At 56.2% G+C, this 27,931-nt stretch overlaps 1 protein-coding gene across 4 annotated transcripts in view; it reads right to left on the reverse strand.

Moving 5' to 3' along the window:
- Nucleotides 1–726: 726 nt before the first annotated feature.
- The window catches only part of IL11RA (interleukin 11 receptor subunit alpha), a 32,505-nt gene continuing 5,300 nt past the window's right edge, over nt 727–27,931 (reverse strand). For 2 of the 4 annotated variants that reach the window (XM_048292149.1, XM_048292150.1), the window contains exons 2-13: nt 15,217–15,316; nt 14,812–14,872; nt 14,530–14,717; nt 14,258–14,372; nt 13,404–13,436; nt 12,865–13,028; nt 12,562–12,725; nt 12,308–12,449; nt 11,831–11,926; nt 11,550–11,649; nt 10,842–10,921; nt 727–10,726 (exon numbers count right to left, since the gene is read on the reverse strand). In XM_048292149.1, the coding sequence (XP_048148106.1) occupies nt 10,710–10,726; nt 10,842–10,921; nt 11,550–11,649; nt 11,831–11,926; nt 12,308–12,449; nt 12,562–12,725; nt 12,865–13,028; nt 13,404–13,436; nt 14,258–14,372; nt 14,530–14,717; nt 14,812–14,872; nt 15,217–15,316 (1,260 nt within the window). In that variant the 3' untranslated portion in view covers nt 727–10,709. Of the gene's footprint in view, nt 10,727–10,841; nt 10,922–11,549; nt 11,650–11,830; nt 11,927–12,307; nt 12,450–12,561; nt 12,726–12,864; nt 13,029–13,403; nt 13,437–14,257; nt 14,373–14,529; nt 14,718–14,811; nt 14,873–15,216; nt 15,317–25,294; nt 25,521–27,931 lie in introns of those variants that run through there. The other 2 variants (XM_048292147.1, XM_048292148.1) reach the window with 2 other exon arrangements.

A 27,931-nucleotide genomic window follows, 5' to 3' on the forward strand; every position in this document is an offset into this window, starting at 1 on the left:
TACTGTCCTAAAGCCACAGGAAAACACTGTTACAAGCCTCCAGGCCAAGGTAGCCCTGTTTTGGTCATGCAACGCTTGTCTTTGCTGAAGATGCCGTCTCAAGGAGGCTGTGAGGTGCTGGGATGGGTCCGCAAGCTTTGCCTCCTCCCATAGCTCCCTTCTCACACAAACACAGAGCAAGGAGAAGGCATCTGCCAAACTCCCACCAGCACCAGCAGTGGCTGCAGGCAGGCAGTGGGAGCTGAGCACAGGTGACAGCCACATATGCCCATGGCTTATGGTGAAAGAGCTTGCAGAGGACACAGCAAGCACGGGAGGAACCCAAAATCTCCATCCTGGTGGGTCTCTGCTACTCTTTTTCAAGGTTCCCATGCTGGTACATGTAAGCTAATGTCAGTTCAGAGCTGACATCGCATCAGAGCCCTAGACACATTCCGTACTGCCATCGCTTGGCTTTATCCCTCCTGGCACCCTCCTGGAGTACTTGGATGGTGTCACAAGGCTGTGCATGGCCTCCTGTATCTGTGAGAGGACACTGAAAGCCACTTGGTTTGCAGCCAGGCATGAGGTGAGGCTAGACTGCTTATCCTGCCCCAGGTGCATGCCAGTGAATACTTCCCAGCTAATCAAGGATGCTTTCCAGTGAGCTCCAAGACATGCACAGCTAATGTCTCACACCAGTGCCATTTACCTCTGCACTGAAATAAACTGCTGATTACACAGCAGTAGATTAAAGGGCTTTCAATATCTTTATTGATATTTCTGGGTACAAGATACAAAAACTTAGCCTGGAAACTGTCTTCAAAGAAAACAAGAAGTGAAGGTAAATCTAAATGATAAAGGGAGAACTTGGCATCTTATCCTCCTTTTCACAGTCTGCTCAGGTTTGCAGATTACACAGCCCCGTGTACATTTCAGTAAATACTCACAGTGGTACAACGAAGGTTCGTTTCCTTGCACAGATACTCGCAAGCCCCACACCTTGGTCTTGTCCTCTCTCTTCTTGCACCGCCAATGGTAATTTGTCCTTTGCTGCTGATGGACTGTGTGCCTTGGAGAGGCTTGGCATGGCCACGGGCAGAGGGGCAGTGGGGAGTTGTGTTGTCTCCTTGCCGTTCTTAGCAAAGATGAGGAGAACAGGAGAGATATGAGACATCAACAGCCCAGATTCCAAAGATACAAGGAAGCTGGGTTTCCCTTGATGTGACAGGAGCAAGACCCAAGAGCTGGGTGGGCAGCACCCCCCTCTTGCCCCTTGTGGGGTTTCAGCTGCTGCCCATCACCCCAACATCCAGTCTCCTTGTCTTTGTGGGGCTTTTCTCACTTTCTGGATCTGAGCTGTGCTTTGAGGAAGGGTATCAGAATTATTATGCCAGGGGAATCACAGTACTGGTCACCATGGGCTGTGCTGGAGCCTGTGCAAAGGGAACCTGCACTTCCCTTTGCAGCTGATGTTCCAGTGAAAGTGGCAGATCCTTTCAGGTTTTTATCTTTGAAGCGACTGTCTTCCTGGAGAAATGAAAGCATGACCTTTCGGGCATCAGTACACTTCCTCTGGGCTCCAGATCCCAGTTCTAACACTTTTGTAGCTTTCCAGCCCTGCAGAGCAAGGAGCACTGCAGAGGTGAAGCAGGTCTATAGATCACCTGTCAGGTCTTCACCGGGGATCCTCATGCCACAGCTTAGGGACTGCTGCTTTTAAAGGATTGTGATGCAAAAAGGAAGAGAAAGAGGTTATTTTCTGCAGAACTGGGCTCTGGAGCAGAGCCAAGCTCCTATGCTTATGTAATAAGAATAAGCAAACAGCAAAAATCCCGCAGGAAGGGGAGGCCACTAACCCACAGCAGGATCTGAGCCACCAACAGCGCCGACTTCTTCCTTTTTCCTCCATCTGAGCCTTTGGTTGTTGCTGGGTTCCCCTCCTGCTGGGCAGCAGCAGGCTGCCTTCCTAGCAATGGTGGCACACGAGTTGTACTGTGCTTCCTTCCATTTACCCATCCAGTGGGCCGCGAACGCAGCAGTTCTCTTTAGCCAGGCTGCAGGCAGCAGTCTGATCTTCTCGACTGTCCCAGTTCCCCTGAAGACAGAGCGGTGCCCACTGCAGGGCATCAGGGCTGCACAGGTGACAGCAACTGAAGCAAATGTCCCCTTGTACTGGAATACTCTGAGCATCATTTCCGGCAGGTTTTGGCCCAGGTCAGCTAGCCTGACTCCAAAAGCAGGCATCATTCCCAACCAGAAAGCAGTCCTTGGCAGAGCTGGTTTCTTAGTGCAAATGTATCTGGAGCGTCCTTGCTCCTCTCTTTGCTGGCCAGGGGGTTGGTTTCTGCGCAATGCTTCTCCTGGGGCTCTCGGAGTGCCATGGTGGGTTATTGCCTTTACCCTGCTGAAGAGCAAGGCCAGATGGGTCTGCAGAGGCTCATCCCTCAACTCTGCACACAGCAAAAGCATTTCCCCAGCTCCTTTGGCTACCTTGCCTGCTCATGCATCTCATCCATCTCCTGCTGGGGGATCTGAACAAGTACAAAGAGGATGCCCAGCCCCACAGTCCCTGCAGCCTCTTTGAGTCTACCACCAGTGCCCCAGATCATTCCAAAACCCTGGGAAAGGCCACTGGGAGAGAGGTGCAGGTCCTTACCCTCAGTGCAACTCCACCAGAATTACTGAAGCATTGGCACTTTCATGCTTAGGGGATTTTCTCACCTGGCAGCACAAGCTGAGGGATGTGGATGGTGTCACCCTGCTGCAGGTGGGAGAGGACATGGTTCCCAGTTTGCTTCAGCCCCTGGTTTGCTGGGTATCTTGAGACCTCTCCTGACAGGGCCCAGCCTCCAGGGATCTGAGACACGGTCTGAAGTAAGACCAAGGGGTGGGAGGGTGGCTGCTGCCCGTGGCAGCCTGTCACCAGTTAGAGATGCCATGCAGAGGCAGGAAGCATTTGTTTGGTGGAAACCATTCCCAGAACTCTGAGCCTACAGGGAAGGGCCAGAAACACTCCCAGGACCTGGACTGGAGAGCTGGAATCAGGCACACATCAAGGCAAAGATATGACAGCCTCAGACATGGGGACTTGTTCATTCCTTGGGTTAAGAGCAGGGGTCAAACCCTCCTGCACTGGTAAATCTCAGCTTCAGGAGTGAAGTGGCCATATCTGTTCTCAACTTGTATTCTGCTGCCTGCAGAGGCTGTGAGTTTCACCAAGGGATGAGGAAGCCTCAAGCCACAGGGGTGTACCATCCATGTTGTCACTGCTTCTACCCTGTTGTCCCCATGCACCAGCACACGCCAACACAAGGGTTGGCAGGGAGCCCAGCTGGAAAGGGCCAGAAGGGCTTTTTACCTGCTTGGCTCGTGAATCAGTGGCTGTCACGATCCGTCACTGGCTTGCTGCCCTGAGCCACAGGCTGCAGACTGGCTCTCGACAGCTCCCTCAGATTCTATTCCCCAGTCACACTTTTCCTTTCATTTTCTAGAGTTTTCTCTGTGACTATTAATAGCCTTGTGACGGACTTGTCAGCCCTTGTGGAAGAAGAGGCAATAATCTCTTCCTGAAGGAAGTGGCTAGGAGACCCAAAGGATCCTTCTCACCCAGGTGTAAATGATACCAAACAATGTGCCTGGGAGGAAACTGAGGCAGAGAGGGCAGAGGAAGCTGTGAGGAGCAGGGCTCCAGAGCCCTTTGTGGAGGGAATACAGCTGCTGCCATGAGTTAATTAATGCTTGGCGGGGGCCTGCCACTGGGAACCCCACTGCTGGGGATCCATGGTGCTCCTGTCTGAGCACTGCTGAGCTCTGGGGCCACAGGCTTGCCACAAAAGCAGGCAGCATGCTGTGAATGGCCAAGAGTCTTGTTGGGGGTCTACAAGGAGTGCTTTAAGTGGGATGATTTACTACTTCCCATTTGGCAGCTTGGCACTGGAGATGGCTGCCATCCCCTCCAGCTACCCAGAGGTCTTTATTCCAGAAAATATTGTTTTGAAAAAGCTGTCCTTGTCCCCCAGGTGAAAGTACCCACTGGGTGCACTGAAGGTCTGCAGGAGGATCTGCATCCAGCATCTTTACCCTTGGCTGGTGTTAGGAGCTGCTGATCCTGCAGGGGCAGGGGTTTTACCCTTTCACAGAACCTCTTCTCCACCCAGGACAGACACAGCTGAGATGACACACTTTTCTCTTGACATTGCCTAATTGGCTTGATTTGTCCATATTAAACATTTACCATCCACAGTTAGCTCCCTCATTAGTTATGACACATCATGTTTAACCACACAGCAATATTGCAGCAATGCCAGGGCCAGCAGCAAACACTCAGGGAACTTCCGCACAAGGATAATGCAGAGACCATGAAAAAATCTGGGCCTGAAATCAAACTTAAACAAGCCTGGGAATACTTCTGAGCTGGTAGAAGACCTTAGACAAGTGTGCACATCCCCATGCACAGCCTTCATCCCTGCCTACTTTATTTACACACAGCATAATGGCTTGTCTGTGGACCTGAGCACTTGCAAAGAGGAATTAACATGCATTTGGTTCACAAACCACAGCCTAATTAATTCCCAGCAAAGCTTCTGGGCTTCACTCTGTGGCTGTGGATGTTCAAGGTGCTACCCAGGGTTAACCAGATGCCTCTCCTCCCTGCCCAGGGTGCTCAGTCCCACCGGCATAGGGCAAGGGATGCGTCTTCCAGGACCAGGGAGAAACCAGGAGGGTGGGAAAGGAAAACATTTTCAGAAATGACAGAAAAAACAAGATGAAGAGCATGCCGGGGTCCCTGCTACCCCCAGCGCCATGCTGAAGCAGCCTCAGGCCCGTCCCCCCCAGGGTTTTTCCCTGAGGGCTTTCTCAGCCTCCTCTCACAGGGATGGACGCAATTTCTCCAAAGGCTGATTTTGAAGGCAATGTTTGCCATCTAGTGGGAAAACAGAGTCTGTGTATCTCACTTGCCTGCAGAAGGATGGGGGCTGTGGTTGTTTTGGCAGTAGTTAGGGGCCACACGCCCTCTTGCCCATAGCTGGGCAGCGGCTCCCAGCTGGGAGTTCCGGGGAGGAGGGAAATTGGAAGAGGTGTTGCTGGTTTAGCTTCCTGGGGCAGCTCGCCAGCCATAGATGCCTGCCTGAGTGTGGATCCCTAGCCCAAGCCCTTGGAGAAGTCCCTGGCTGAGCTGCTGCCCAGTGTAAGTGGGGAGCTGAAAGAAGTGCTCTGTAGTAGGGGGAGAAGCACTATGTTCTGGATAAATGTTGCCTTTCAGGTCAGCAAATCCCGTGGGGATTGGTACCTTCCAGATTGGCATCCTCCCAGGCCTCCCTCTTCCAGGTTTGCATCCTCCTGGGGATCAGTGCCCTCCAGGTTGGCGTCTCCAGCACTCCACTGGCAATCAACACCTTCCAAGTCAGCATCCTCTCTGGCATCAGTGCCTTCCAGGTCAGCATATGTCTGGTGATCAGTACTTTCCAGGCTGGCTTTCCCCTGGGAATCAGTGCCTTTAAGACCTTCCGATCATCCTGGGGGTCAGTCATCATCCCAGGAAGGGATCCTGGAGATATCTGACACTTTTGGCACCTTACCACCTCCCGATCCATCAGCACAGAGGTGACTATGCTGGTGCTGGTGCCTAGAATTCATGTGGAGCTGAGCTGCTTCCACATCTGGTGGATCTTCCAGTGCAGAGCAAAGGCTGGGAGTTGTTTGGCTGTGTTGTGAACCTGCAAAGCCACATGAGACTCCCAAAGGCACATTTAACTCCGGTCCATCATACTCAGGATGCGGAGAAAAGCCCAGCTGTACAGAGCTCTGTCTGCCCAGTGCCTGCTCCATGCAATCCCAGAAACATGGGGAGCACTGGAGTGCCCCAGGTGGTTCAGAAGTTCCTGCATAGGGCTGTCCATAACCTCTACTTGTTTATTCTGCCCATGCAGACAACACAGCTGATGTGGCAGTGGATGAAGGGGACCATAAGGTGCAGCTGGTGGGAGGAGAGTAGGTAGAGAGGCTGCCCAGGGAAGCTCCCAAAGTGTGTCCTGCTCTGTTTTGGTCCTTGCAGCCGGAGGAGAAGATGGAGATCCTGCCACGGGGAAGGGAGGAGATATCTCCTCTGAGCAAGCGACATGGCAGTACCAAGGAGCTGTAGTCCTCGTGTTGCACAGCAGAAATGTGTGCATGGGAAGCACACAGCACATGTCCCCTAGTGCCACCACACTCCAGGGCAGGAACACAAAACACTGGGACCTCTTGCTTGGACAATAGGACTGTTTCCAGTGGGGAAAAAAAAAAAAAAGCCAAAAAGCTAGCAGGAAAATCGCGGGCTGCTGCTGCTGCTTGGAGCAGTGAGCAGCCATTTCCCAAGAGCATCATGAGCAGCAGTGCTTGGGCAGAGCTGTGCTGCTGGCTGTTGTCTCCCAGCATCTCTGTGGCCACATGCTTGGCATTTCCCATCTGTGAAAGACCAAAAGCATCCTAGAGGCAGGGAAGGGGCCAGTCCCAGCAAGCAAAGAAAGAAACAACCCATATTTGGCGGGGGAAGCTGACAGTGCAGTAGCAAGAGATGTCTCAGGTCTCTCCCTTCTCCACATCTGTTTGGGTGTCAGCACATCTGGCCCAGCAGGTGATGTCTTTTCTGTTTCAGGAAAGATGGGCAAGGAATTTTCAGGCCTGTGGCAGCTAGAAATGGAGGCAGATGAAGAAGAGGGAGCATGGGGGCTCGCAGGGGTCTCTAATGGGTTGAGTGCTTGGATCTCTAGCAAGTTCCCAGGCAGAGGTATCCACATGCAGGTGAGATGAAAGCCATGGTCAGGGTGAATGCTCAGCTCTGCATTTTTAAAGCATTTGTGTTTGGATTCACTGCATCTCTGGGCATGGTTCCTGCTATTCCTACTCTCTCAGTGTCTGGGCAGCATGAGATGGAAGCAGCTCCTGAGGGGGATGCAATCCTTCTGGAGATGCCCCACATTCTCCCCAGTACTCTCAGAACCTGCACTGGTGACAATTCAAGCTCTGTCTCCTCATGTCAGCTGTGATACCACTTACATGAGGACTGGGTGCATGGGTCACACCCAAGACTTGTTCCCAAACACAGTCCTTGCTCTCTGCCCATGGGCCTCTCACCCTTCTGCACAAGTCAGCCCCTGCACAGTGAGCATCTTTGATGCTTAGGATGGTAACTGAGTGTCCAAACTACCTATCCATACATTCATCTATAAATCCATCTATCCCTTCCTCCCTCTGAAAACCAATCCATGCATCCATCTATGCATCAGCACATCTTCTTCCCTCAATCCATGCATCCTTCCCTACCTGTTGAACCCCTGACTGTATATGTACCCTTTGCTCTCTACACCACCTCATGACATAGAGATGTATGTTTCATGGCCTATGTCTCCCACATTCTGCTGAAGCTGCTTTCTTCTTTCTTTGGCTCAGGATTTGGCAGAGAAGGAAGCAGAATCAGCCATGAGAGGTAAGTTGAGACTGTTTGCTTCACAGTCCTGTGCAACTGGCCTCCTCCCCTGCAAAATGCGGGCTGATCCTGCCAGCGAGGCAGGGAGAGGAGGAGGCTAGTCCTGAGGGCTAGCTCAGAAATTTGGCAGGGTTGGTGGCAGTCAAACAGCCGGGGCAGAGCTGCACAACCGCCCACAGCCAGTGCCCTGCTGCAAAGGCTTCTGCCAAAGCTATAGATTTCCCAAACAAGTCCCTGCCTGAGACGTGATCTAGCCACCCTGTGCTGGATGGAGACAATGGACATGGACCTCTCTGCATCTCCGTGCTGGGGACCTTCCCCGGTGTGTGGCATTGCCTGATGGAAATTTTTTAAACCAGTATATCCGAGGCCATGTTCTCCCGCACTTTTTTCCTGCTGGGCTTGGGCTGGTCCCTGTTCCATGCCAGGAAGCTGGACCCATCCCTGTTCCATGTGGATGCAGTCCATGGGCTGCTTTGACCTGGCACATTCTCAGCATATGCAGGCCTGGCTTGTACCAGCTCCCCTGGCGATCTTGGCACAGCATCCACTTTGGGGAGGGTGGGATACAGCAGCAAAGGCAAGTTTGGATGTGCCTCTGCCTACTTGGGGCAGGGTGCGTCCAGGCAGGGCTCCAGCCTGCAGCAGGAAGCCTCTGCTCGCTCAGTGGCTGTGTGAGCCACCAGAGAGCCCAAGCCTTGGAGGAAGTGCCCTGGCCCCACAGTGGGACAGGGAGGTGCTGGCACTGGGACTGGTCTCATGGTCCCTTCCTGTTTTTCTTCTCCATGGCTTGAGGACAAAGTTGATTTTGGCATCTGGATCCCTCTCCTTTATTCCAGATTGCTGCTCACCCCGGCCCTTCCCTTGCATGTTCTCTGGTCCACTGGAAAGCCCTGTCTGCCCATGTCCAGCGCCAGTGCATCCTCACCTTGGGCACCTGGAAGTGCAGCACCCAGCACCAGGCATCTTTGTTACCCAAAGCACAGGGTTTGTGGCTTTCTTTGGGTCCCCAAGGCCTGCGTGTCACATTTACAGGCTGCTGGGGCAGGGAGCTGAGCCATGGGGCATCCCAGCAGGCAGCTGCAGTGCAGGCAGGCAGGACTTTGTGGTGGCATGTGGCCCCCTTGCCTGCTCTTGGTATCTCCAGCTGCCAAACGGGTGGCAGGTCATGACTCCTTACATCAGAGAGGAAAGGGGTCTCCCTGTAGGGTTGTGGGCAGCAGGATGCAGTGATGAGAACCAGATGTGCCTCTCCTGCCCTGAAGCTGCCCTGGTCACCAGAACTGGATGTCCCCACTGCCTGGCCAGGCAAGCCCCAGCTGAGGAAGGGGACACAAGGCTTGCCACATGGGGACAACAGATCTATGGGTTCCCTAGGCAGCAGCAACACATTTCTATTTCGAGCATGCCTGGGCTTTCTGGAGTTTAGAAGCAGGCAGAATACAGGGGCCAGAGCTGCTGTCTCACACACTCTCCCATTTTCTGGCTGCTGTGCTGCTACATCTCGAGCAGGCATCAGCCTCTAAACCAGCACCAGATGCCAGGAAATTACTGAGTAATTTGCAAACACCGGAGCCACACCTATGGGAGGTACATCACCTGTGTTCCACAGCATCTCTGGGCAACCACTGCCTTGATCCTCTCCACAGTGGCAGAGGGGTGGGATCTGGTGGTGATGAGAAGAAGCTTCCAAGCGGTAAATGCTGCCAATGCAATGCTGGGAACTGAGAAGAGACAAGGGTGACCATGACAAGACAAGGCTGACTGTGTGACACATCAGAATGTGGTTTGGATGCTGGGGACCAGAGCCCAGCAGGGCACAGCAGTGTGATATACCTGGAGCTGTCAAGCTGTGGGATACCCCTGGGAGAGGGGATGTAGCTGCTGAGCCTGGAATGTGCTGAGTGTCCCAGTGCTGAGCCTGAGGCAGGATCTGGCTCCTTGCACCTCCCCATCTTGATGCCCTGCCCTACCTGGCCTGTGGAGAGCCCTGCTCTGGTCCAAGGACAGTGCCACACCGGTAGCACCCTGTAGAGGGCTGACCCCCATCTCTCTCATTCACAGTGTCTGTGCTCATGAGGGACACTGAGGGGCTGGAACCCCACAAAGCCAAGCATGGAGACCCCTCACGACCCCACACCCAAGGGCACCCAGTGAGGGCAGCAAGGAGCCTATGGGCACATAACGCATTGCAAAAGGCACAGCCTGCCCCAGATCTCTCCAACCCAGTCCACACAAGGACCAGTGCAGGCTCCCTCTGCATCGTGGGTTCACAGGCAGCCCCAGGACCTGCGTGGGTCCCCATCCTGCACTGGCTCTGCTCCCCGTGCTCCATGCGTTGCTGCTGTCTGAATTTCCACCGAGCTCCATCTGGATCTCGTTGGGCTGCTGGCACTGAGCACCGGGGTTGGGAGGTGCCAACACATGGAAGCCATTAGAGGGGCCGGGTCGAGGTGCGGCAAGGGGGCCACATGCAGAGTGAGGGGGGCTGTGCAGAGGGTCCTGTCTCGGCTGTCACGCTGGTGAGGGCAAGGGACATGTCCCACACAGCTGCCTGTCTGCAGCCTCTTCTGGCACTTAGCCTCGGCATGGGTCTCTCTCAGCCCCTCCAGGCACCTGAGGAGAGGGCTGAACAGTTTGGGAAGTGCCTGTGCACTTCCTGCAAGGACCATTCCCGAGCTGGTACTCACCCCTCCCTTGGCACAGCATGATCTGCAAAGGGGTTTTGCCTGGACAGTGCCAATAATAGCATTGGCATATCCCCTTTATTGGCATCGCTGCTCCGTCCAGCCACAGCACGGGGGATTGGGGCAGAGGGAATGGGCAGGGGGTGTTCTCTTCCACCTGCTGGCAGCTGGTGGGGGGTGACAGGCAGGGATCAGCACCCCTCGGCTGGCACTGGTGCCCGGCACCCCCGGGAGCCTACACCCATGGTCCCCCTCAACACTAGGCAGTGAAGTGGGGCTGGCTCAGTGTCTTATCCCCATTTGTTTAGCAGCACTCGGAGGTGGAGCTGGCCTGTCACCCTGAGCCTGAAGTGACTCCAGCTGGCTCCTGGTGGGCTCAGGCAGTCCAACGCTCCTGGGAGCAGAGCCTCTCTCCTTAGGATCCATCCTGCAACCCCAGGGTGTCGGGGGCTCCGGCAATGTCCACAGCTGTGGGGTGACCCAAGAGGCGTGGGGTCCATGGGGGCCAGCAGTGGCATCAAGTCCCACGCGTGGGCAAGCAGGTGCAGGGAGCAGGGATTGGCCAGGGCTCACTACAGGATCTGAGCTTCTGCAGAGAGAGAGAGGACAGGGCATCAGGGGGGCACTGGGGACACTGACCTGCCCCACACTCTGCACTCCCTGCCCCACATTCCCCCCATTCCCCACCCTGCACCACGACTCACTTGGTAGTGCCTTCAAGTGGGTGGCAGCAACCAGAAAGTTGGGTTTGGTCTTGTCCTTGCCATGTTTCCTCACCCGGAGCCTGAGGATGAGAGCAGTAGTGGCTGAAGACCCCAAGCAGCCCCCCATAGCATTGGGATTGCCCACATTCCCAGTGATTCTGCTCTGTGTCTCCATCCAGCTGTGCCCAGCTCAGTTTAACCTCTCCAGTGGGTCAGCTCCAGGGCTACAGCAGGAATTGGTCACAAGTTAGAATAGGATTGGGATGGGAACAGGGACTGACAGCAGAGCAGGAGCATGGCATGGAGATCCCATGCCGGGATGAGAGGGGACCCAGGGACAAGATTCCCAGGGAGCAAAGGCACATGGAGGGGTGTCTGTGCTGACTCTGGAGCATGAGAATCCCCAGCAGGAGCCTTTGGGCAGATAATAAAAGCAGCAGCATCTTGAGGGGATTCAGAGAAAGGTCCCTTGGATCTGGGCTCATTGGAAAGAGCCCAGGCCAGGCTGGGCAGTACTGGGTGTGCTGGGAAGAGGCCCTGGTGTGGCACAGGGGCAAGGGGAGCATAAAACACCCTATAGGGCATCAAGTGTGTTTTGGCAGGGACCCCAGAGCAGGGCTGGGGGATCACAGGGCACTCCATGCTGAGGGTTCAGGATGGGATGGGGACAACAATCTTACAGCCCCTCCTTCTCAAAACCCAGCCTACCAGATGAGGATGGTGATGACAAGAACAGCAGCCAGGACGAAGAAGGCAAAGATCCCAAGGGACACCAGGACAGCCACCTTCTCCAAGGGGTCACTGTGATCTGGGACAGAGAGACTGTCACAGCCAAGGGATGCCACAGTCCCCAGCACCCAGGGGATCCTATGGCACACTCCTGGACACTCCAGCAGCCCAGCCACACACGGGCATGGGGCAAGAGACCCTTCCCATTGCTCTCAGCCACACACATGGTACTCCTGCCCACCACCCCCAGCTCTACTCACTGATGGGCTCAGGGTTGGGAGCCTGGGAGGGCTCCTCAGCCAGGCTCTCCAGTCTGGCATCTGTAGTGGTTTCTTCACTTGCTGTGGAGGCCAGGTCTGGAAGAACAGAAGAGATGGAAACACTCACCAAAAGCATAGGCAGCACCCCAGGGACCCACAGAGAAGAGCAAGGAAGGGTGTCCTTGTGTTCCAGAGATCCCACGAGGCCAAGGGTGTCACCAAGGTGCTAACGGTGCTCTGGAAGCCCCGCTCTGTCCCAAGCCTATGGGGGACAATCCCCAAATGGCATCGGCACAGCTGTAGACTGACATGGGCTGTCTACAGGGGTTTTGTCCTCCTGCAGCTCTGCCTCCCAGCCTTAAGTGGCCTGGGAGTTGAGACTTGCTCTGGTTGATATTTGGGGGAATGAGTGCCATAGGGAAGGGACTTAGGAGGGGCTTTGGGGAGGGATGGCACAACAGCCTGTCCCTCTCTCACCTCTGACTGGTGTTGCCCGGGCCTCGGCACTCCACTCGCTCCAATTCCCTGCATCCAGGAAATCCTTGGCACTGACTTGAACCACGTGCTCCAGCCCAGCGAAGGCATCCGTGATAACCTCAGACAGATTCACCGTCTCTACCTGTGCCAGGCAGAGGGGAGCTGTGGGGCAGGCAGGGGCATCCCTCACTACCCTCCCTGGCCTCATGCACACCTCACTCCTTTGCTGGCCCTGCCTTTCCTTGCACACTTACCACGGACCAGGAACGGTGGATGATGGGTCGGTACTGGAGCCGAAACCTTAGCTGGAAGTGGGGTTCCTTGGGCCAGGAGGAAGGGTACTTCCAGCTCACATGGAGCCGCCGTGGGGCCAGGGGGATGGGCTCCACCACTAAACCCTCTGGAGGGTCCGGCTTAACTATGTGGGAGAGGACAGGAAGCCCTTGTCACCCCACACTGCTGTGCACAGGGGTGTAGGGTTCCCCGCTGCCACCCACAGGTAACTGCCCAGCGATGGACAAACAGTGGGACAGACAGATGGGCAGACGGGGACTCACTGATGGCCTGCATGGTGACATCAAGGAGGCGGTAGTTGAAGCCCAGGGGGTTCACCTCGGTGATGTTCAGGCGGTAGGAGCTCCAGAACTCTGACCTGTGGACGGTGCAGGTGCCAGGGCGGGATGGATCCTGCAGGCACAGCCCCATGTGCCCGTTCCTGTTCCTGCAGACAGGGAGGCAGGGTGGCGACACGTCCTACCCACCCACCATGCACAGTTTCCAAACGCTGCCAAGAAGGAGCCATGGGAGACCCCCACGCCAAGACCCTGGTGGGGGAGGCAGCCCCTCTGGCTCAGCTGCACTCATCCTTCCAGAGTCTGGCATGTCCCTCTGGGCATGACAGAAGGGACCCCCATCCCAGGTCCACACTCCCCTGGGAGGGTCCCTCCCTGAGGAAAACCCTTCTCCCAGACTCTCAGGCTTAGGTAGCTGGCTCTCTGAAGCTCTTGCTTTGGGGTCCCTGCTGAAGACAGCAGCAGAGCCTCTGGGATGGGGGCCAGTCCCTGGGGAGCAGGAGCAGGGTGGGAGTCAGTCCTACCTCCGCTTTTCTTCGCCTGTCAGCGATTTCTTCCTGCCATGGAGACAGATGGGAAAGCAGATGATTAGGATGAGGGGGCAGCACAAAGTGAACCCCACCACGACCCAGAAGAGGGACAGGCTCCACACTGCAAAGCAGCTCCCCACTCCCACGTTGACATACACATGTGACAGCATGGGGGACAGAGCTAAAACCACGTCCAGCTCTTCTAGAGAACAGCCTGGCAGCAGGAGCTAGGGTTCCCAGGGAAAAGAAATGGGACCCCCTTCCCTGCCTGGGGTTTCATCAGCAAAGACATGGAGATACTGATAAAAGCAGCTCCCCTGTGCCTGGCTTCACCCTCCCCCTACAGGCCCCCAAATCCCTTGCTTCCACTCCCCCTCCCTGTGGACCCCCTGATACTCCACTCAGCCCCCTCCCCACCAAGCCCTCAGCTCCTGCAGCTTTCAGCAGGGCTGTGCTTTATGAGCTCCTTTGGACTTCAAAGCCGCCCGCTAATTTGGCTTGCAGGGATAATTAGAAGCAGTGATGCTGTCAGGGCTCCTTTCATCCCAAAGCATGCCGGAGTGTGGAGGCTTGCAGATGACCTGCTTCTCTTTTATTGCCCCTCTGGTGCTGGCAGAGCTGTCAGAAGGGAGGGAGCCTGCCTGTGCCAGCCCCCCAATGCTGCTGAGACCCCCACTGAGAGCAAGCAAATGCCTGGTGCTCTGTTCACCCCAAAACAGAACCTGCTCTGGGGTGCAGCATGGTCCTTGGGGAAGAGCGATGGCCAGATGGATTTGGTGGTTATCCTTGGCTGTGACCCAGAGCTCACACCATAACTCCCCCAGTCCATGCCCTGTAGGGATATTCACCTGTATGTGGTGATGTATCTGGTGGGGAGGAAGGTCTCCACAGTGGAGGTCCAGGAGCAAGAGAAATTCTCATAGTCAGATGCTCTGCAGGACACAAAGGGGACTCCAGGCAGGTCTGGGGTCCGGGGGAAGCAGCAGTCAGCAAGGAGTCCCCCATCCTGCAGCCCATCCAGCACACAGGGATGCCTGTGTCAACACAAAGCCCCCTTTTGGCAAGCCCCTGGCAGGGGTGCACGCACCACCCTCCCCCTGGAACAGCCCGTGCTACTCACGCCCCAGACGCAGGGACACAGTGTGCAGGAGGCCGCCGTCCTTGCCATGGCAGCTGTATGTTCCCATGGAGGCCAAGCTGGCACTTGGCAGCACCAGGGATCCCTGCTGGACGGCTGAGCCCTCTGGCAGTGCTGTGGCACCTGCTCGTCTCCACTGCACTGGTGAGCTGGGGAGGACACCAGGCAGGCTGTGTTAGGGGACAGGGATGGCAGGTCACCCCAGGCCCACCCTGTAAACCATCCCATTGGATAAATCCCTGGGTGTGCACGGAAAAGACTTACCCAGCACGGACACCAGGGCATGACAGGTTCACGTCTGTCCCCAGCTGTCCATACTGCACTCCTGGAGGGACACACATCCCCACATGTTAGCACTCCACACCAGGGCTGGGGGCACAGGTGGGGAGCCCCTGGGGCTGTATCCCACTGTGGGCACTGGCTGTGGGGTCTTGCTTCACACAGATACCACCATGGAGGTCTAGTAAGGACTGGTCCCAGTTGGGGCTGGGCAATGAGCAGATACAGGGGAGCACTGGCCACAGGTTGGCCATCACTGTAGCGTGTAGGGCTGTGTTTCATGTAGCCCTGGTAGGTCTGTTCCTGTCTGGGGGGAGCGGGATGCCCTCAGGGTCCTCATGCCCGGGATATGGAGGGGGTGCTGTATGGGGGGCTTGGTGGGGGTCTCACCTTCCTCTCCCCAGTCTTCAGGGATGGCAAAGGAGGCTGATGCCAGGGCCGCAGCGAGGAACACCATCACCCTGCCCAGGCCTGGGATGGAACTGCGCATCTGGAGGAGGCAGACAAGGGGAGGAGAGGGTGTGATTCCCTTCAGTGGGGCAGCTGGCATGGCCCACAGCCCACAGCATTCCTGCAGGGCCATGGATTCTGCATCTCACTCTCATCTCATCCCATCCTGCTGGGGACAGAACAGGGACTGAATCCCGGGACCCCAACTGTGACATCTGGCAGTGTCTGTGCCACAGTCACACCTGGTTCCTGGCTCCTGAGCAGTCCCCACGCCTGGAGCAGGGACGCAGAGAGCAAACACTGACCAGGAGCTTGGGGCTGTGTGGGTTGGCGGGATTAAGGGTTCTTTGCCATTGCAATCCTGTGCTGGGAGTCTTGGCTGGCTCCCAGCCCCCGGGTGGTCCAGAGACCTATGCATGTGCAGCTGGGGTGAGAAGGGACCAAGGAGAAATTCTGGCCTGTATTTATGTGGCAGGTGACAGCAATCTGATCTAAACAGGCTAACACAGCCAGGGAGAGCAGGGCTGTGGTATCTCAGGTTATTCCAAGTCTCACATCACTGCCCAGGCCTGCACCCACTGTGAGGCTGGTCCATGTAGGTCTCCATTTGTGGGAAAATGGCCCTGAAATCCCTTCCTCCCACTCAGAGATCACCAGCAGGTCAGGGGTGAGAGAGGCAGGGGATACAGAGTCAGGGGTGTGCACCCAGCTCTTCATGGGTCAACCCCTGCCACAGACTGGAGTCTCCCTGCCACCATGACCCTTTCCATCCCAACCTACACCACTGTGCCCACATCAGCCAGTGTCACCCTGGCCAACACAGCCAGCTTTGCCCTGTCCTGCCCTACCACCATCACCCTGCCCATCAGAGCCAGCAGTGTTCTACAATATCCACCCCAGCCAGCACCCTTTCTGTGCCAGCCAGCACTACCCCAAAGCACCTGGACCCTCCTGCAGAGTCCTGCATCAGCAGGACATATCAGCCAGTGTCACCCTGTCACCCAGCCACGCCACCCTGTCTGTGCCACCCAACATCACCCCAGGGCATCCATCCCAGCCCGCATCATCCTATCCCTACCAGCAGTGCCACGCTGTCTCATTCAGTCAGAAATGAATCATTTCTCCCTAGAAGACCCCCCTGCCCACCCCTCACAAATGGACAGGCCTGTTTATTTACACCCACACCATTAGCTTCTGCTCCCAGCTGCAGGCAGGGGCTGAGGGCACAAAGGGCAGTGAGCTCCCTGCCAGCCCCAAGTGCAGGCATAAATCTGTAGGCATAAATCTGTGTCCCCCTGGGTTCAACAGCTGAGAGACTGGAGGGAGGGATGCTCCAGCCCAGCAAAACACCCCAGAGCAGCAGCCGGCTCCCCTCCTGTGGTCGACTGCCCATGGCCACAGACCAAACCACCTGGCAAAGGAAACAAGAGCTACAAGGCAATCTGCTGCAGGGGGGAAGGCGTGCGGCACCCCACATCAACCCCGCTCTGAACATGCCAGGCAGCCTCAAACACAAGCCCCAAACGTAAATAATTTCATGAGACTGTCATAAGCTTTTCCTACCAAACCACCCTAGAAATATTCCCATGAAATATCAGTTCAAAGGTCTCTGCCAAAACTATGCTGGTAAGTAACTGGGAACATTTGGCCTGAAAGTAAAATATTTTGGTGATGGGAAAAAAAAAAAAAAGAAGACAAAAATGAGTGTATTAAGTCTCAAAAGCAGCAACCAAAAATAACTCCAAAAACCACGTGGGCCAGAGTGAAGGAATAGTTCTGGGAGGAGGCGGGGAAGGGGAGTGGGTGTATGTGTGTGTGTCAGGAAGAAGGGAGAGTGTGTTAATATACAGAAAGAAAAAATAGCTTTAAAATAAAATAATTTCTTCTCCTGACCTGTCTTTTCATTCAAACACTGCAGAGGGTATCCAACATGTCTCCATAATGACACTAGTGGTTAAGTCTAGTTAGGGACCTCTCACCTAGACCCTAATCCTTGTGGCCCGTAACTCTAACCCTTAAACCTAACCCTAACACCACTCATCCTGATGGCCAGTCCACATCCTCCACCCTTCATCACCCTTTGTCGCAGGGTCCTCCCAGAGCTCCCCACCCTCACCCCAGCATCCCATGAGCTCCCCTGCCCCAGAGGGCCACCCCTGCCAGCACAGGGTGGGAAGGCAGCACTGAGCCCCTACAGACATACACTGACTCAGTAAATGACCCACACCAGCACTGCCAAAACCTATCCCTGAGAGAGCGTCGCTGCAGAGAGAAGCAGCAGGGCAAGCCCTTCCTTGCCTGCCCAAAAGCCACAAACAACAGGGGAAAGAGCCACAGAGCCGGAGAAGATCCAGAGCCCTCGTCGGCACCAGGTGCAGAAGCAGGGCAGGGGGCCAGAGGCTGCAAGACAGGCTGCCCAGAAAGGATTCCCTTATTTTCTGCCACCAACCTCCCTGGCCAAGGGAAAAACAGGTGTGCAAATGAACACAAGTGTGAATGGCCAGGCCCATCTTCCTTGGTGGCTCCACGCCCCCACAGATGGGCACACAGGCAGAGAAAACATCCCTTGATGCTTGCACCAGCAGTGACACATTCTGGGGACACAGAGTCCCGGCACAGTGGTCCTGGAGCCAAGCTGGGACAGAGGGAACAATCAGAGCTTTTCTTCTTCCGTTCATGCTAGTCCTGGCCAGAGAGACGCTCGCCGCCAGCCTGGGGCTGGTTGACATCCTGATGCCACGGCCAGGGTAGAGGGACCCAGCTCAGCCTGGGGGCGTGGTTTGGTCCTAGCAGGAAGGGCAGCAGTGCCAGACCCTGCTCCCTCAGCACGGGATGCTCCTGTCACTGGCATGGCCAGGGTCACCAGGCAGCCTGTGACACCCGGGGATGTGAGCCAGAAATGCAGAGTCACTCTCCATCCCTCCCTGATCCTGCTGTTCTGCTGGGCACCACTTGACCTCAAGCAAAAGCTTTCAGGCAGTGGTGGGGAGAAATCCTGACACAAGCCCCTTCCTGCATGCAAACTGAAGTGCTATAAGCCAAAACTTCCCTCAAAATCACGGCCATGTGCACTGGCACCGATGTCCACGTCAGGTGTGACAGTCCCCTCGGCGCAGCTGCTCTGTGCCATGCTCTGCCGTGGCCTGGCAAAGCCCAGCACAGATTCCTGGGGGAAGCCAACTTTCCATTGTGCTCGGTGCTTTGAAAGACGTTGGGTTTTGTTTTCTTAGTGTTTTTTTGTTTTGCTTCATTTGAAGTCACTCTTCAAAGCAGATGGGCCACACACAGAGCTGGGATGGTGGGGACAGGGACAGAAGCAGATGACACTGTGCCTCAGGGCTGCAGATGGCTGCGTGGAGACGTGGGATGCTCCCCACGGAGCACAGAAAGCTGGGGTGCCTCCTAACCTCTTCCCAGGGTGGTGGGGGGCAGCATTGCTGCAACAGAGATATGGCAAATAACCCAGGAGCACTTGGCAGCTCTGCCTGTCCTGTACCAGGCCCTGATGGAGTCACCCACCTCCAAAAAGCAATGGGCAAAGGCCCAAAGCTGGTTCTAATGCCCTAGAGATGGCATCACTCAGTACTCCTCCTGCTCCTGAGCTGGGGGAGCGTCCCTGGCCCTGTGCTACCAACCCTCCTCTCTGCCAGTGACTGCCATAGGAAACATGTCCTACATTGAAATGCATCATTTCAAAGCAGCAGGAATTCCTCTCTCCTTATTTCTCTGTGGGGTTGGGAGCAGTGCCTTGCTAATCCCTCTGCTCCTGGCAGGAGCACCATGCTCTGAGGAGCCATGGCATGGTCTGAGTATATCCCCGTGGCCACTGACCTGGCCAGGGACCTGGAATTGCCCCATCCCTGCAGCACCGGTGACTTCCATCATTGCTGCATGAACGCATGCCTGTGAGGTGGGGGAGCATCAACTCCACTGCTGGATGGTCCCCTGCAACAGCCACCCGTCCCCTGAATGCTGCTGGCACCCTCTCTGGGTGCCCAGAGAAAGCCCAGCAGTGGGTGCTGGAGGGAAGCATGTCCCCCACCACCTCCAGGGCCACCAGGGCCGTGCACCATCTCCAGGGCTACCAGCAGCACCAGAGGCAATACCTTGCCCACCTTGGGCACTGCAGGCATGATGCTTTGTGCACTCCCCCCTGGTGCCTTTGGGACCTCAGAAAGGGCTGTGATCCTCTTCACCACTTTGGTGGGGTGCATGGGTCCCCATGCCTGCTGTGGTGGGGGTACCATGCCATGTTGGGCTGTGCCAGAACACACACACGCACAACTGCAGCCAGTGCAACCCCAGCACACTGGAATTACCCCAGTTAAACCAGTAAAACCAGTTGGAGTCTTTCCCTGTGAGGCCAGTGCAGTCCAATAAGCCTGGTGCACAGTCTGAACACAGGACTAAACCCAGCACAGTTCCGAAGCGGGGCTTAATTCAGGGCAATGCAAATATGGGATTATACCGCACTTAGCCCAGGAGAATTAAATCCCACTCAGCCCAGGAGGAGAATTAAATACAGTGCAGTCTAAATATGTGGTTAAACTCAGCCCAGCCCAGGAGAGGGGCTAAACCCAGCTCAGCCAGAATGTGAGGCTGGACCTAGCACAGGTCAGACATGTGGTTATGCCATCCTAACATGGGGTTAAACTTGGCACAGCTCAATTCAAACACAGGGTTAACCTCAGCATAGCCCAGTCATGGGGTTACACAGTTCAAATGTGGGGCGAAGCCAAATGCAACCTGGGAGTGGGGTTAACCCCAGCTCAGCCCAAACACAGGGATAACCCCAGCATCGTCCAGGGAACCAGTTATCTCCACAGCCAGATACAATGCACATCTCCATCCAAACTACACCAATCCCCTCCAACATCCACTGGTGACACCCAGCTGACCACAGCCCCACCGGTGTCCAAAGCCAAGCCCAAACCCCTCCATAACCTGAGGGTCACCCCTCTCCTCTGTGGAGCCAGCAGCTGCCAGCAGTTCCTGGTGCTGGGGGGCTCCTACACACCTCATCATGCCAGCAGCACCATGGAGGTCAGGCTCTGCTCTTACCCCAGCCGGGAAACTCCCACCCCAACGCCCTGATTTCCGCTCTCCTCTGCTCCATCCTGCGGGAAGAAGTCTCTGGCTCCCAGTTGTAACTGGAGGCATCGGCAAGGGCCAAAACAGCGAGGGCTCTGTTAGCAGCCAGCAGCCCTGACACTGTGCCAGCTGGCAGCGCTGCATTCCGAGGGGGGGAGAGAAGGGGCGCCCCCTCTCCATCCCCATCCCCACACTCCTCTCTCCGAAGCCACGTGCCAGAGACATTCCTAAAAATAATCTCCTGGCTGTAAAGAAACCTAGCAGTGCTGTAGCTGTAGTGCTGGTGGGTTTCTTTACAGCTTGGAGATTATTTTTAGGGTGGAGGCATGGAAGTTGGTGGGAGGGGGTGCTGCATCCCACTGTCCTTGGCATATGGTTGCAGGATAGGGATGGGTACAGTGCTGGATCTGGGGACACGGGTGGGACCTGCAGCAGAGAGCTGGGCCACCCTGTGATTACAGCAGGGTGGGAAAGGCTTTTTCTGTCCCAGGAACATTTTGGGATTTGGGACATTTTTCTGCTCCTGGGCTCAGCCCAGCCTGGCAGAGAATTCAGTGAACACGCAGCTCCCAGTACGGCGGAGAAGGCGGGTACCAGCCTGCAGCCTGCCCCCCAGGACCACCTGCATCTCCTAGACCAAAGTTCCCCCATAAGCTGGCCCTGGAGCTGATACAAGGGTGCGTGTATCCATATATGTAGGGACAGACGTAAGTGTACATACCTGTGAATGACCCAGGCACACCCAGCTCCTTCTGATGCTCCTGATGAACTCCAGCCTGGGGCTGGGAACTCTGATCAGGAGCGGGGCCCCACAGCATCCCCCATACACGATGCTCCCCCTTCCCTCCCCCTGCTCCAAAGCTGGCCAGAGCCCAGAAGCCATCAGGCTCAGCTCCATCCCTGAGGCACGAAGGCGCACGGGTCAGCCAAAACACAGCAGGGCCAAAATAAACAGCTCACCTTACACAAATGCTCCCCCAGCTAGCAATTTGCTGTCAGTCCTTGTGCAAAACAAAATCCCTTTTGGGCAAGAGAGGGATTTCAGGAGTCATTAAGGACCACCTGGGCAGCCAAATAAAGCCATCACCAAGGGGTGGCCCAAATAAAGCCACCGCCAAAGGGTGGCCCATTAACCTTTTGTACACCACCAGCAGAGTCCCTGCGGGAGCAGGGCAGGGGGATGGAAATTGCAGACCCCCGACAATGTGTGATGTGGGGATAATGGCACCAGTCTCCTTCACCTGGTAGGATAACCATGTCCTGCCTTCTGCAAGCTTGGAGCCAACCCTACCTGCTTTCACAGAATCATTGAATAATTAAGGTTGGAACAGACCTCTAAGATCATTGAATTTGCTATGTGGAGGCAGCTCAGGGGAGGCAGGAGGGTGCAAGGCACATGGCAGGAAGAGAGGCTGGGAAGACACCTCATTGGGGGCAGCATCTGTGCCCCCACACCACACTTCTTATCAATCAGACGGCAGTCCCCAAGCCGAAAGGAGCTGGAAACATGGAAAAAAGTGGAAAGACAGGGAAAACCTGGGGGCTGTAGTACAAGGCCAGAGGACGGGGGCTGAGCCCTGCTAAAGTTGAGAAGGTTGGAAAAACACCGTCCGGCTCATTTTTTGCTAGGGGGAAAAAAACCGGGCCAAGTTCTGAAAGATTAAGTGTGATCGTATCCAAGAGGGGGAAAGCAGGGCCATGCAATGAGTGTGCTGACACATCTCCTTCCTCAGTGCTGGAGAGAAGCCCCAGCCCAACTCAGGGCCAGCTCTGTTTACAGGCTCCTATTGTCTCTCTTTTTTCATTTGGATTCCCCCCCTCCACTGTTATAGTTCAGAGTAAACAAAAGCAAGCAGCCTCTCACTCCAAACATTTCAGCCATCCCAAACTTTCTCTGGAGGGGGGCTGCCCATGGAATTTTCCTCATCCAAAAGAATTTCGAAATGTTCCCATTGCAGCCTGCTCTGACTGGAGGCCAAGACAGCTCCAAAATTCTTCATGAAATGCTTGAGTTGCCCTGTGCATTGCCACAGCTCCGGCTGTGCCCCAAAGCCCCCCAGTGCACAGGGATATCCTCTGGCTCCACCAGAGGGGCACAGAGGCACACAGAGGCACATCCCAGCCTCCATAATTCCCCACAGCTCATCCCATTCACCTGAAGTGAAACAGCAGGCCTTGGTGAGCCTGGATCCTACCTTTTCATATTTTAAGCTGATACTTCAGTTCTTATGCTCCAAGTCAGCAGTGCTGGTGCTCCAAGTCAGCACTTGGGTGCACTGGGGGGTATGTGTGGCAATGCACCTCAAGAAAACACAGTATTTCCCTTTGCAGGCAGCACCTCCATAGCACCAGGCAGAGGGTGCAGAGCTCCTCCTGGGAGTGATCAGTGGCACCTCGAGCACCAGGAGCGCAGTTTGCAGCGTTGATGCCCCCTCAGTGCTGCCAGGTAACCACACGGGCAGCCAGACAAGGAAGGGAGGGTGCGCTGCACACATCCCTGAGGATGGAGGGGGGGCACAGCACTGTGCCCTGCACACCCCTGGGAGATGGGGTGTAGAAGGGAGGACAAAAGGTACTCCAGAATGAGCCAAGTGATGGGTGCCACCTAAGTGTGCTGCTGCTCCCTGGCGCACAGCATGCTGTCAGGGTATGCATCCTGGTCCCTTCTGGGAGGTAGGACCCCAGCGTGGTCAAGGAGAGACCCCCAACAGCTCTCTTGGCTCTGGCTAAGTACAGATATGAGATGAAACCCATGAGACCCTGGCATCAGGGTGCCAGCACTGCGCAGCCCGCTGGTAAAGGGGGCATTGGAAGCGGACCCTGAAACAACTGGAAGGGGAAGAGCCCAGCTAAAAAGCCCCACAAAAAAGCCAGCAGTTGCAGGAAGGAGCACCTAAAGCTCAGTCCAGCATGGATTTGGATGTCAATGCAAGCCACTGGAGTGGCCTGGCATGCTGAAGTCCCTTGTTTGCTTTCCAGAACAGTCTCTGAATGGGTGTCACTGGGTAGGTCATCCTGCAGCCCAAAACACAACCCGGCATGCTGGAGAACCCCCACATCCTCCCTCTCTGGGCACATGCAGATTTTGGGGACCGCAACCCCTTGATGAACATGCTGTCACCTCAGGAAGGCAAAACACTGCTGGTATCTGCTGCACCTCCCACCCACAGCATCCCACCCGGGATGGACACCGAGCCCCATGCCACCACAGCAGCACTGGCAGGGAGGAGATACCTCAGCTCCACGATGGGCTGGAATCTTGCTGTGGGATGGGGCTCTGCTGGGTGCCCCTGCTGCCTCTGCACCATCTCCCTGAGCCGCCTTGCTGGGTTCTCCTCCTCCACGGAGGTTGCTCAGTGGTTTGGCGTGGGAGCGGTCCTACCCCCCCCATCCCCAACAGCCCCCTCCCCTATAAAGGGGCCAGGCAGCGGCTGTGTGGGGAGCAGAGCCCCCGACACAGCAGATGGGGTCTGTAAAGTGAGGCTCCCCCAGGTGTGTTTGCCTTGGCCAGGGCTCAAGCCCGTCCAATTAGAGCTATAGAAAACATATCTTACAAAAAAACGAGGGGGGAAAAATAATCCTCTCCCCTGTGCTGGGGCCCAGGGTTTGGCCGGGGTTTCTCGGCAGGCCAAGCACAGGCAATACAGGCTCCGCTGGCAGCAGCCTGGGGAGGGCGGGATGTTTGTGGATATTAAAATGCACTTGTAAAGTAGAATAAAAGGGCAGCCTTGTTTCAGAACGAGTCTCCAAGGCTTTCCCCTCTCCCGTCATGCTTGGCACCTGGCCGGCAGCACGAGCAGCTCCCCCTTCCCACAGCCCCCTCAGCCATCCCCAGCTCGCCCAAGGGCTGAGGTGCTGTCAGCGAGACCCCAGCCCTCATGGCATGAAGCTCATCATCTCCAGGAGGGAGCAGATTTGGGAGGGCCCCCCTCTACAGCTACCCATACTGGGTCACGTTACAGCTGTGCTTCTGTAAAACCCACCCTTGCACATCCCTTCCTCAACGCCTCCGCAGCTCCCTGCTTTCCCTTGTCCACTGCCCTGCCTGCATGGAGCCAAGGCTGCCTGGCCCCAGCTGCTTGGCAGCAGCCACATGGCAGCACCACTGGTACTCCACTGCTTGGCCTCTCCCTGCCTCCCTGCTGGAAGTAAAATAAGCTGGATGGTCTTGTGGTCAAGGCTTAAAATTATTCACAGGCACCCAACACCCAGTGCCCACTCAGAATGAGGCATGCCATTGTCCCATGGGGCTCTCCACATTCCCAGGGACCCCATAAATCTCTGGAGAAGCCCTCTCCTTGGGATATGTCCCCAAATCCATCCCTGAAGCAGGATGCTGCCTCTCCACAGCATCGCCTCTGCCTCCATGCTGCCATGTCCAGCCCTGGAAAGTCACAGCAGCAGGCTGGGAAGCAGTTGCAGGCACCAGCCCAGCAAAGGTGGCCCCATCCTGGCCCACCTGCTCAGCTGGAGATGCCCAGCACACATCTGGCTTCACCACAGCCTTCTGCTCCCCTTCCCAGCTCGTAAAGGAGGGGACTGTGGGCTGCGAGCCCAGACGCACCCCCCATCCATCCCTGACCCCATCCCTGTCCCCTGTACTGGCTCTCCAAGCCCCCGTGCCCCTGCCCCACGGGGACCCGAGGCACATCCCATCATCCCCAGCCGCGGCCCAAATGACTAACGCCCCGGCAAGCGAACCGGGTGCCGTCGGGGCGAGCAGGGCCCGTCCCTTGGCCGCTCTCCCTCCCCGCAGCGGTGAAATCACGTCTGGAGAAAGCCCGGGGACTGAGGCGCCGGGGGCCCCCCCGCTGCTTCCCAGCGAGGATGCTGCTCCCCGCCTGCTGGCCGGCCGCCCCCACTCTGCAAACCCCACATCCCAACAAAGGGGTGCTCCAGGCATGCAGCCTGCAGCACAGCCTCATACCTCATCTCCTCCTCCTCCTTGCTCCAGATCCCACAGCAGCATCCCAGCTGTGGAAGTGGCTGTGAGATGCGGAAATGCAGCAGCAAGCCCCAGATGCTCATAAAAGTGCTCCCGGGGAGTGGGCAGGAGCCTCTAATCTCCCTCTAACTTCTGTAGATGCGCCAGAGGCTGGGGGGCCATCGGGGATGGAGGGGGTACCCCTCTTGCTGACACACCACCCCGCCACGGCAGAGCAAGCTGGCTCATGGAAGGAGCTGGTGGCTCGGGCTGCCTGGGACCAGCCCTGGGCAGCAGCAGAGGGGACAGGGAGGGACGGGCCACCAGCACTCGGCCTCGGCCTGGCCGGCGGCACGTGCCGGCTGCGACGGGGGGTGACTGACGCGGCTCGGTGAGCGCCCCCGCCCGCACGGGAGCGTGGCTCCGCGTTAGGGTTTAATTATCCGCCTTCCTCCGCAGCCCATGCTCTCCTCCGCCTGAACCGCCACAGGGACCCCGGGAATGTCGTCCATCCCCTCCTGGCCGGGGCTGCTGGCATGGAGCGAGCAGGGCTGCGGCGGGGAGCTGGCTGGGAGCACGCCGAGGCTGCAGCTGGGGGCTATAAAAAGCACGGCTGTGGTATGCAGCGAGGCACTGAGAGGGGAATAAAATAAAATCAGGTGGTGGATGAGTCGGGTGCTTGCTTCTGCACCAGGTCTGGCGACCGTGCTGCTCCCCATCATCCCTTCCCTGCTCCCTGCCCGGCTGACAGCCTGGGGAGGCTGGGGCAGAGCAGAGAGCTGGGACTTGGCAAAGGGTGGAGGACGCAGGGCTGAGTTGGCAGGGAGTGGAGCGGGTCAAGGCTGGGGAAACAATCGCTGGCTCGGGTACACGGGCTCCTGCCCGGGATGGAAGCATTGCAGCCATCCTTTGCCCAGCTCAGAGACGCCAGACCCGGGCATTCAGGCTTCTGGCAGCTCGTACTGGAGGATTAACCGTGCGCTGATTGACGGCCAGAGCTGCCTTTGCCAGGAGGAAGCCCCACCATACCCCAGCACCCGGATCCTGGTGGGGACCTCATCCACAGGGGACAGTAACGCCGCAAGCTGGGGACAGAGAGGGCTCCCCTTGGGCCGGCAGGAGCTCCCTGCTCAGGGACGTGCCGTGTTTGCACATGTCTGAGCAGGGGAAGGTCAGATTAATTTTAAACTTGAATAAACAAGGAGAGAAGGCAATGCCAGAGCTCGCCCTTCCCAGTAGGGATGCCCAGCAGCAGAACATAGCACCCGCAGTACAGCTCTGCCCTGCCCAGGGGTTCACATCCCCCTAAGAGAGCTGGAACAGACCCACACCCGGGGGCCTCCCTTTTCTACAAGGAGCTCCCAACTGAGTCAGTGCTGGCAGCAGGGAGAGCAGCTCCTGCTTGATTTTGCAAGATTCCTCTGGTCTCCACGGGGAAGTACCCACTCTGGGACCCCCATCCCACTGGGAACAGTACCAGGGCTTGCCTGTTCCCTGGCCACAATGCACAATGTGGTCTTGGGAATGAACAAGGAGGAGAAAAGAAAATGGTAAAATTGTTTGTAGGTCAAGAGGAAAATGGAAAAAAATAAAGTTTGTGTTTTTCATGCCAAAAGGAAAATGAAAACCAAAACATTTTGTTCTAAATGATAGGCCTTGTTTAGTTTTCAGTGGTTTTACTTTTTTAAAAAGGTTTGAGTTAAATCGAGCTAAATTTGTCTTCCAAACATTACCTTGGGGCAGGGAATAAAATAAATTGGGAAAAAAAAAAAAGAAGGATAAATCAAAACATCTCATTTGGAAAATGTCAAGAGCAAAACTCCACGGCTTTTCCAGCCTGGGAGAACCGCAGCCGGGCGCTGAACCCAGCCTCGGTTCACAACTTGTGACGGCCCCCCCGAAGCAACTTTTTTACCCGGAAAATAAAGCAACTGATGTCTGGCATGGCTTGTGCCCTGGTGCCCAGCTCCCATCAGGGATGTCCCCACTGCCCATGCTGGTCCCCAGCACCTTCTGGAGCATGGAGAGACCCTGTTACAATCGGCAGCCGTGCGCATGAGCCGAGTAAGAGCTGAGCTGCTCTCCAAAACTCCTCTTTAAATGTCTTTTCTATTAGGTCAGCATTCCTGCGTCGCCCAGGGAAGGTGGTTACGGCCGGCAGCCCGGCACACAGGCTCCTCGGTGCTCGCTGCTGGCCCTCCGACAGCAAGCAGCCTGCCCACGCTATTAAATTACTGAGAAAAATGGATCGTTTCAACAAAAATTAGGTGCAGGAACCTCTCACACAGTGGCAAGGCAAGCTGGTAATTGGACATTCATAGAACTGGCCACAAATGCTGCCTCTGGCTCCACTCAACCCTCCTCTGGTTGTGGTGAGGGATGGTAGAGAGGCATTTGCTGTCACCCCTGAAATGCTGTCACTGATGGAGATGCAGCAGCCACGTCGCCAGCAGCAATGTGAGGTCCCCCACATACCCCAGGAGGGTTAAATGCTGCTGCACGGCCCCTCTGCCCTTGATAGGTGGGGAAAATAAGTGAAAAAAGCTCTCAGAGACCTTCCCAGGCACTGGAGGAAGAAAGTTCTCCATGCATGGCTCACCACCAAGCACCCTGTTGGGGACACGTCTCATGGGGACATAG

Source organism: Corvus hawaiiensis, chromosome Z, assembly GCF_020740725.1.
Source record: "Corvus hawaiiensis isolate bCorHaw1 chromosome Z, bCorHaw1.pri.cur, whole genome shotgun sequence".
In the NCBI taxonomy this organism is placed as follows: Eukaryota; Metazoa; Chordata; class Aves; order Passeriformes; family Corvidae; genus Corvus; species Corvus hawaiiensis.